At 50.9% G+C, this 10,578-nt stretch overlaps 1 protein-coding gene across 1 annotated transcript in view; it reads right to left on the bottom strand.

Annotated features, from left to right (window-relative positions):
• Window positions 1-10,578, bottom strand: part of LOC119956545 (caspase recruitment domain-containing protein 11-like) — a 116,095-nt gene that overhangs the window by 27,418 nt on the left and 78,099 nt on the right. Inside the window, 3 exon segments of the mRNA XM_038783842.1 lie at window positions 1,191-1,368; window positions 7,460-7,580; window positions 10,032-10,084. Of these exon segments, the coding sequence (XP_038639770.1) occupies window positions 1,191-1,368; window positions 7,460-7,580; window positions 10,032-10,084 (352 nt within the window).

The following is a 10,578-nucleotide window of genomic DNA, read 5'->3' on the forward strand; positions in this document are numbered from 1 at the left end:
TTGACAGGGTAGGATGTGCTCCCTCTGGTGGGAGAATCTAGAACCAGTGGGGGGGTTAAAAATAAGGGTTTGTCCATTTAAAATGGAGTTGAGGAGAAATTGGGTTGGATTCTCCGGCCTCCTGGCCGCGGCAGCGGGAGGCAGCACGCCCTTCGTTGGCGGGGGGGGGATTCTCTGCCCCCGCTGTGGTCAATGGAAATTTCCACTGAAGCTGCCCCACATCGCTGGGAAACCGGTGAGCGGAGGGGCGGGGGGTGGGGGGGGGGGGGGGGGGCGTGTGGGGTGACCGTGGGATTATAGAATCCCGCCGTCAGCGAACGGCCGGAGAATTCCGGCCATGTTTCTCTCAGAGGGTGGTGATTGTTTGGAATCTCTTCCTCAAAACGCGGTGGACGCAGAGTCTTTGAATAGTTTTAAGGCAGAGGTGAATTGATTTGTGGTAAGCATGAGGGGTGAAAGGTCATCGTGGGGGGGGGGGGGGGCGGTTGGGGGTGGCGGCCAGAATGCAGGTTCAATGTTATAATCAGATGAGCCGTGATCTCATTAAATGTTGGAGCATGCTCGAGGGGCCGAATGGACCCACTGCCGGTTCCTACGTGCGTAGTCCATGCGAAGAGGCGTTGGTCAACCAACATCGTTTGGAAAGCAGCCACCTACACCCCTCGTGCTTACCACGAATCAATCCACCTCTGCCTTAAAACTATTCAAATACTCTGCGTCCACCGTGTTTTGAGGGCAGCACGGTAGCACAAGTGGCTAGCACAAATGCTTCACAGCGCCAGGGTCCCAGGTTCGATTCCCGGCTTGGGTCACTGTCTGTGCGGAGTCGGCATGTTCTCCCTGTGTCTGTGTGGGTTTCCTCCGGGTGCTCCGGTTTCCTCCCACAGTCCAAAGACGTGCAGGTTGGGTGGATTGGCCATGATAACTTGCCCTTAGTGACCAAAAACGTTAGGAGGGGTTGTTGGGTTACGGGAATGGGGTGGAAGTGAGAGCTTGGGTGGGTCAGTGCAAACTTGATGGGCTGAATGGCCTCCTTCTGCATGGTATATTCTATGTGTCTGCACTGTGTCCTTGCCTACACTGACACGTCTCAGAGAGACCAAGGGCAACAGGTTTGGATGGACAGCAAGTGGGGAAAGAGTAACCGATGGAAAGACATGTCAACGTGAGAGGCCTAGACTCGGACTGACCGCTAGTAGTTGACACCCGTCCTGTAGTCCGCCATTTTCCGCCTCTGGCCCCTCCTGCACAGACTTGACGTAGATCCTGGGCTCGTCGTCCTCGGTGGCGGTGATATCATTCTGGTCGTGTTCGGCGGTCTTGATGATGCTCGACAGATCAGGCAGCGACACGGACGAAGAAATTGTCCTGCAGCAACAACAACTTGTATTTATACAACGCCTTTATCACAGGAACGCTATTGGACAGAGAACGTGGCGCTGAACCACAGAAAGGGGGGAATATTAGTAGAATGAGGCCAGAGGCTTGGGCAAAGAGGTGGGTTTTAAAGAGGAGGAGAGCGATGCTGGGAGCTTAAGGGGGGAAACACCAGGGCTTTGGGACGCACAGAAAGTATAGCTGCCAACGGAGGAGGGAAGAAAATCGGAGATGCGCAAGAGGGCAGAACTGGTGAAGCATAGAAATCTAATAATATTCTTTATTGTCACAAGTAGGATACATTAACACTGCAATGAAGTTACCGTGAAAAGCCCCTAGTTGCCACATTCCGGCACCTGTTCGGTTACACAGAGGGAGAATTCAGAATGGTCAATCCACCTAACCTGCACATCTTTCGGGATTTGTGGGAGGAAACCGGAGCACCCGGAGGAAACCCACACAGACACGGGGAGAGCGTGCAGACTCCGCACAGACAGTGACCCAAACCGGGATTCGACCCTGGGACCCTGGAGCTGTGAAGCAACAATGCTAACCACTGTGCTACCATGCCGCACTGGTGTAGCTAATGGGAGGAGCCACGGGATAGAAGCAGTCAGGTGTTGAGTCTCAGTTTCAGGCTTCAGTTCAGTTAAAGGTTTGACCGTGGAGAGACCAGCAGCTCTTCTGAAATCAGTTTACTTAAAAAGGTTTTGCCTATGATCAGTTTCTGAACAGGCTGGCAGGTTAAACAGTAGTTTGACACAGGCAAGACCCTGGAAGCTGGCCTCCTGAAGGATCTATTTCTCAAAGTGGTTTATCCAAGACGACTTTGTACACCAAGTATTCTGGGGTTGGCTAGCTGTATATAGAAGTGGATTGTGACCTGAGATGGGTTTTGCTTGAGTGGAGATAAAAGATGGCATTTTAGATTTAGTGTTCATTGTCATTGTTAAGTATCGTTTAACTGTGAATTATAAGCTATTGTCTGTATGATGTGAAAGTTAGTAATACTGTGTTTTAATAGACCATAGAGTGTTTTAATATATCATATCTCTATTGGAGCAAAGTATCCTGTCCTCACAGTCTTATGAATTAAATAAAATATTGGGATTTCTATCCGGTATCTTAGTCCCTGTTTGGGTCTGGTCCGTGTTTGGAATAACATGGGATGGACACTTCAGGGAAATAGACCAGGGGTTATGGGGATTGAGTGGGGGACTGAGTATGCCTGGTGTTCGGCAGGGAGCTGGCATGGATTCATAGATTATCATAGAATATACATTGCAGAAGGATGCCATTCGGCCCATCGGGTCTGCACCGGCTCTTGGAAAGAGCACCCTACCCAAGGTCAACACCTCCACCCTATCCCCATAACCCAGTAACCCCACCCCACACTAAGGGCAATTTTGGACACCAAGGGCAATTTATCATGGCCAATCCACCTAACCCGCACATCTTTGGACTGTGGGAGGAAACTGGAGCACCCGGAGGAAACCCACGCAGACACGGGGAGGATGTGCAGACTCCGCACAGACAGTGACCCAAGCTAGGAATCGAACCTGGGACCCTGGAGCTGTGAAGCAATTGTGCTATCCACAATGCTACCGTTCAATTCAATGGGCTGAACGCCCTTCTTCTGTGCTGTAAGCAACTCTGAGTTTCCAATTCAGCCGACGATGCCACAGAAAGAGTTAACTCTGGGTCTGCCCTGAATCCTCAGTTGGAAGAGGCACTGCTTGGTGTTGGCAGAGAAAGCACACAAGTTGCCAGCTTCTCAGGGCTCACTACTGGGCATCCGTGTGAACGAGGCAGATCTGAGCCCAGGGCGAGGGGAAAGGTCCTCTTTAGAACTTCAGCCATAAAAAATAATTGTGTTTGGAGAAGGCGGAGACTTGTTCTCCAGCCAGCTGGGCACAAAAGGGCAATGTCCAAGGGGAATAGAGAATGATGAAAGACGGATTGTGTATCAGGAAGTGTTTGGGACGAGAAAGTGCTGCTGAGGAATTACTCCCCGGAAGGCAAAATTGAGTTGACAGTCTGGGCCTCTTGACTGTTTCTTGGGACTGACGGTGGCACAGTGGTTAGCACTGCTGCCTCACAGCACCAGGGGCCCACGTTCGATTGCAGCCTTGGATGACTGTGTGGAGTCCGCACATTCTCCCCGTGCCTGTGTGGGTTTCCTCCGGTTGCTACAGTTTCCTCCCACAGTCCAAAGATGTGCAGGTTGGGTGGATTGGCCGTGCTAAAGTGCCCCTTAGTGTCCAAAGGTGTGCAGGTTGCGTGGGGTTACGGGGATAGGGCGGGGGTGGAGACTGGGCCCTTAGGGCTCCAAGGGCGGCATGTGCTGCAGTGGTTAGCACTGGGACTGCGGCGCTGAGGACCCGGATTCGAATCCCGGCCCCGGGTCACCGTCCATGTAGAGTTTGTACATTCTCACCGTGTCTGCGTGGGTCTTACCCCCAAAACCCAAAGATGTGCAGGTTAGGTGGATTGGCCGCACTGAATTGCCCCTTAATTGGAGAAAAAATAATTGGGTACTCTAAATTTATAAAAATAAAGATAGGGAGCGGGATTCTCCGACCCTGCACCGGATCGGTGAATCAGCGGAGGCGGGCGCGATTCACGTGACGCCGCTCTGACGCCGGTCCGGTATCGAAGAACCCCGCCCTGCAGTGACCGGCGAATCGGCACCATTGGCGCCGGCGCAGTCGGCGTGGCGCGGGTCGGGGGCCTCTCTACGCAGCCCCTCCGCCGATTCTCCGCGCACGATGGGCCGAGTGGCCGTCGAGATAGGCTGCGTCCCGCCTGTGCCGTTTATGTGCGGTCCTGCCCGGCGTTCATCCTGTGGGGGTGGCGGCCTGGTGAAGGGGGAAGGAGGATCCGTCCCCGTGGGGGGGGAGGGGCCTCCACCATGGCCTGGCCCACGATCGGGGCCTACCGATCGGCGGGCCGGCTTCTCCTGGTGGGGGCCTATTTTCCTCCGTGCCGGGCTCCTGTAGCTCTCCGCCATGTTGCGTCGTGGCCAGTGTGAAGAAGGTAACTAGCGCACATGCGCAAGTTTGCGCCGGCCGTTGCGCGCATGCGCAGATCGGCGCTGCCCGCTTGACGCCGGTATCGGCAGCTGGAGCGGCGTGAGTCGCTCCAGTGCCGTGCTGGCCCCCTGCGAGGCGCAGGATCGCTGATCCTGGGGACCTGTTGACGCCGTCGTAAAACGCTCCGGCGTTTACAAGGCCATCAACACTTAGCCTCAGGATCAGGGAATCCTGCCCAGAGTGATCTTTCAGAGAGTCGGTGTAGACTCAATGGGCCAAATGGCCTCCTTCTGCACTGTATGGATTCTATGATTCTATAGCTTGTCCAGTCTTTCTCTGCAATAGGAACACAGGAGCATAGGAATTAGGAGCAGAAGTAGGCCATTCAGCCCCTCGAGCCCACTCCGCCATTCAATCAGATCATGGCTGATCGCTTCCTGGTCTCAAATCCACCTCCCCACCTGTTCCTCATATCCCTTTAACCCGTTTTCTTTACCACAAAATATCTATCTCCTTCTTGAAACCATTTAATGATTCAAAATGCAATGTGTGACTATTTAAAGACCGTGAAAAAGTGGATGTTGCTTTCGGACAACTGTGAAGCCTTAACTTGTTGAATAGCGCACCACCAACAAAACTTAGATTGATATACCCACTCTCAAGGTGCCTGTGGGATGTGTTACTAGTTGGACAAAGTAGGTGATTCCCCCGGGGGACGTTTTTTTTCTAATTAATTCAAGCGATGTAGGCATCGCTGGCTAGGCCAGCATTTCCATTGCCCATATTTAGTTTCCCTTTGAGAAGATGTTGGTGTGTCCCCTTCTTGAACCTTGGCATTCTTGTAGCCTTTCACAGTTCGCGGGTCAGGACTGTAGTATAAGGGTCTGGCACAAATAGAACATAGAACATTACAGCGCAGTACAGGCCCTTCGGCCCTCGATGTTGCGCCGACCTGTGAAAACAATCTAAAGCCCAGGGTGAATATGGGATTGAGTACAGTAATGCCCACACGTGATCAGCACCCACGGTCAGCCAAGTGTTGGACAGAGACGTGCGCACCAGCCAGCATGGAGGCACCTCCTAACTCATACCCTGTGCTGCGTGTTTGTAAATAGTTTGAACACTCAATAAAGACTTACAATTAACCGACATGTCACGATCAAAATTTCCTAAGATCTACCAAATCGCGACCAACACCCGACAATAGGGGCCTTCAGGACAGGCGTGGGACGTGAGGGCTACAAGAAACAGCGAGTAAAGGCTGTTTGTGGCAGTCAGGCCCTCCCAGTCTCCACAAAACAGGGTTGGAAAATCCCAGGGGTTGGAAAATCCCACCCTGAGTGTTTACATAGGCGGGAATTCTCCGAACCTTCGCTGGCCTCGGGGTTCTCTGGTCCCGCTCGGCAGCCCACCCTGCCCGTGGGTTCTCCGGCAGCACGGTGTGGCTTTAATGGGAATTCTCATTGACAAGTGGCGGGAAGAGAATCCCGCCGCCCGCGAACGGCGCACCGCCCAGAAACACACGGCCGGAGGGAACCGCAGAATCCTGCCGTGACCGTCAACTCTGAAGAGAATCTCAAAAAGGACATGTGGAGATATGGCTGTGCACAGTTCTGTATATAGGTAGCAATGCGACCTCCAGCCAGCTGGTGGCGATAGAGATCTATCACGTGACTCAACACACCTGCTGGTTGGTAGTAAGGCGTATAGAGGAGCGTCGCACTTAGAGTAGTTCCAGGAGAATTCACTGAATTCATTTAGTAGCCATCGTCTGTATTGTTGTCTATTTATCTTTCCACGTGATTGTTAATAAATCACCTTTATAGTTAAAGGGCAGCACGGTAGCATTGTGGATAGCACAATTGCTTCACAGCTCCAGGGTCCCAGGTTCGATTCCGGCTTGGGTCACTGTCTGTGCGGAGTCTGTATATCCTCCCCGTGTGTGCGTGGGTTTCCTCCGGGTGCTCCGGTTTCCTCCCACAATCCAAAGATGTGCAGGTTAGGTGGATTGGCCATGATAAATTGCCCTTAGTGTCCAAAATTGCCCTTCGTGTTGGATGGGGTTACTTGGTTATGGGGATAGGGTGGAAGTGTTGACCTTGAGTAGGGTGCTCTTTCCAAGAGCCGGTGCAGACTCGATGGGCCGAATGGCCTCCTTCTGCACTGTAAATTCTATGATAGTCTATGATGATAAACAACTATGTCATAATATACACCAGTATATCATAGTGCAGACACACACTGATGGACACACACAGGGACCAATCAACATGTACAAACACCGCAGCCAATCACCAGTTAGAATACACACACTATAAAGGCAGAGGGCACCACGGTTCCCGCTCATTCTGGGTGCTGCCTCTCAGTGTAACAAGAACTCATCCAGCCCAGCACAGACTCACACCACGTGCTGAGAGAATCAACTGGTTTGGACAAGGCTTAGGTCTCTAGTTCAAGTTAGCATCAATTAGACCCACAGTCATCGTGTGTTAGTTAGTTAGAAGTTAGTTAATAAAATTGAGTTGAACCTTCATCAGTGTCTGTTCATCTCTCAGGTCTACACTAGCCAACACTTCAAACAATAAGTTCTGTGTACATCATTACAACGGTTATATCACAGAACACAACAGGACAGAGCAGGAGAAGGAGAGAATATTCTGGAAGGGCGCTGTGACCAAAAGGCACAGTCAGAGAGGTGAGTTTTTAAAAGAGGCATTGTACCGATGTGTGCGTGGGTTTCCTCCGGGTGCTCCGGTTTCCTCCCACAATCCAAAGATGTGCAGGTTAGGTGGATTGGCCATGATAAATTGCCCTTAGTGTCCAAAATTGCCCTTCGTGTTGGGTGGGGTTACTTGGTTATGGGGATAGGGTGGAAGTGTTGACCTTGACCTGACAGAAACGTGGCTGCCGACAGCAAGGCCGGAAGCACGGGAAATCTTCAAATGACCGCTCTTTTCCCTTCCCTGACCCTTCTTTTTTTATTCTTAACCATCTGCCTGAAGGAATTTGGTGTGGGAAAAAAAGAAAATGGAAGCAGACAGGTGATTTACCTCTGTTTGTTGCTGCCCTCTGTAGGCCCGACAGGCACATCACTGGCATCTTCGGACTCTGGGGAGCGGCTGGGCCCACGGCGGCCAGGAGCGAATGATAAGGAAAATTGCTGAGCTTCATCTAGAAGGCAAAAAACCTGCATTTGTAAAGCGCCTTCAGCGAAAACCTTCCACAAGAGCGTTCTCGGACGGAGATTCGAAGCCACACCACAGGAGGGGATCCAAAGAGAGGGGGCCGAGGGCTTTGGTCAGCGGGGAACATTTCAAGCAGGATCTTAAAGGGAAAGAGGGGGGGGGGAGAGAGGTTTTTGGAAGGCGATTCCGGAGCTTAGGATCGAGGAGGTTGAGGGCAGGACCACCAAGGATGGAATGATCAAAGGGGGGAATGTGCAAGAGACCAGAATGAGGGGAGATGAGGAGGCTGTGACCCTGGTGGTATTCGAGGATAAGGATGTTAAAAAATATGGTGAGGGGTTTGCTGTGCACTCGGTACAGAAACTGCCATCTTTACTTGTTAATGCACTTCATATTCAGTCACTGTTTCTATCCAATAAGATTCAGTTATACACAGAAGGATTTTTCTTTACATTTATTCTTTCCTGGTGTGGTTTCCGGTTTCCGAGGGCATTGGCTAGGCCAGAATTTATTGCCCGTCCCGAATCACCCATGAGAAGGTGTTGCTGATCTGTCTTCTTGATCCACCGCAGTTCCCCTCATGTAGGTACACCCACAGTGCTGTTAGGGAGGGAAAATCTTCATCGCAGTGCAATGCGGAAATACGTATATGATCAGAGAGAACTCTAAACTATTTAAAGATTGGATTTCTTGAAATGAGGGTGGCTGCAAAAGAGAATGTTGGGAAGGAACTCTTGAAAATATTCCTTCCCGAGCAGGCCGTCCCTGCCCTCGTCACTTTAAAGGGCGGCACAGTGGTTAGCACTGCTGCCTCACAGCACCAGGGACCCAGGTTCAATTTGACCTTGGGTCACTGCCTGTGCGGAGTCTGCACGTTCTCCCCGTGTCTGCGTGGGTTTCCTCCGGTTTCCTCCCACAGTCCAAAGATGTGCAGGTGAAGTGGATTGGCCACGTTAAATTGACCCTGAGTGTCCAAAAGGTTAGGTGAGGTTATTGGGTTATGGGGGTCGGGTGAGGGCATGGGCATAGATCGGGTGCTCTTTCAGAGGGTCAATGCAGACTCGATGGGCTGAATGCCCTACTGCACTGTAGTGATTCTAAGTGCTGTTTACCTTACAGAAGATAGAGGTATAGATGCCAACGTTTGGGACATATTGGAACAGCTGGGGCTGTTTAGCACAGTGGGCTAAATCGCTGGCTTTAAAAGCAGACCAAGACAGGCCAGCAGCACGGTTCGATTCCCGTAACAGCCTCCCCGAACAGGCGCCGGAATGTGGCGACTAGGGGCTTTTCACAGTAACTTCATTGAAGCCTACTTGTGACAATAAGCGATTTTCATTTCATTTCATTTCATATTGGCGACACCAGGTAAAGATGACAGATTCCCTTCCCTTAAGAATATGAGGGAAACAGATGAATATTTGGGACAGTGGTTTTATGCCTTACACTAGCTTTTGTTAAAAATTCCAGTTTCTATTAATTGAATTTTTTTTAATCCATCCATGAGGTGTGGGGGTCGCTGGCTGGGCATTTATTGCCCATCCCTGAGGGCATTTAAGAGTCAACCAAATCGCTGTGGGTCTGGAGTCACATGTAGGCCAGACCGGGTAACGACGACAGATTTCCTTCCCTAAAGGACATTAATGAACCAGATGGGTTTTGCGACAATCGACAATGGTTTCGTGGTCACCTTCAGTCTTTTAATTCTAAAATTGTATCAAATTCACATTTCACCATCTGAAATGAAAATCGCTTATTGTCACAAGTCGTCTTCAAATGAAGTTACTGTGAAAAGCCCCCTCGTCGCCACATTCCGGCGCCTGTTCGGGGAGGCTGGTACGGGAATCGAACCCGCGCTGCTGGCCTGCCTCGGTCTGCTTTTAAAGCCAGCTGTGTTAAACCAGCGGGATTCAAACCCGGCTCCCCAGACATGGCTCTGGATCTCTTTATTACTAGTCCAGCGATAATACCACTTCGCCATAGGTCCGACAGCGGCCGTGGTGGGATTTGAACACATGGCCCCAGTGCGATAGCCTGGGCCTCTGGTGCAGTGACGTCACCACGACAGCACAGCCTCCTCACTTCCGTTAACAGCCTCCCCGGACAGGCGCCGGAATGTGGCGACTAGGGACTTTTCACAGTAACTTCATTGAAGCCTACTCGTGACAATAAGCGATTTTCATTTTTTCAAGGATCCATAAGAAATCAGAACAGGAGGGAGGCCATTCAGCCCTTCGAGCCTGCGCCGCCATTTAATAAGATCGTGGCTGATCTAACTCTCACTTTGGTGCCTCATCTCCGCAACCCTTAATTCCCCGAATGATTAAAAACTTATAAATTTACACAAGTTATAGCGTAGAATTACATCAAATTTACAACATTCAGCCCAACATGTTCAGCATTTGTCCGCAAAGTCCTCAAAGTGAAGCATAAATACCTAGACTGCTGTCCTCATTATCCGTTGAGCTACTAATTGGCCAAAAGTCAAATCTAGACAGGGGGAAAAAAAGTAAACATGTCAATAGGTTTTCCTTGGTGAAGCTCTAAGGCTCCAAATAGCAAGACATATATCAAGCCAAGGTTGAGGGAGTCAAAAGAATAAAGAGTGGGGCCTTGCGGCCCCGCCCACTGCCGGGAGCAGCCGGATCCGCCAACAAGCAATGGAATTTTGGGTGGGGTTGTCCATTTTGGAAGGACAAATATGAATGCAGAATACAGGGTTAACGGTAGGGTTCTTGGCAATGTGGAGGAGCAGAGAGATCTTGGGGTCTACGTTCATAGATCTTTGAAAGTTGCCACTCAAGTGGATAGAGCTGTGAAGAAGGCCTATGGTGTGCTAGCGTTCATTAGCAGAGGGATTGAATTTAAGAGCCGTGAGGTGATGATGCAGCTGTACAAAACCTTGGTCAGGCCACATTTGGAGTACTGTGTGCAGTTCTGGTCGCCTCATTTTAGGAAGGATGTGGAAGCTTTGGAAAAGGTGC

Source organism: Scyliorhinus canicula, chromosome 23, assembly GCF_902713615.1.
Source record: "Scyliorhinus canicula chromosome 23, sScyCan1.1, whole genome shotgun sequence".
Taxonomy (NCBI): Eukaryota; Metazoa; Chordata; class Chondrichthyes; order Carcharhiniformes; family Scyliorhinidae; genus Scyliorhinus; species Scyliorhinus canicula.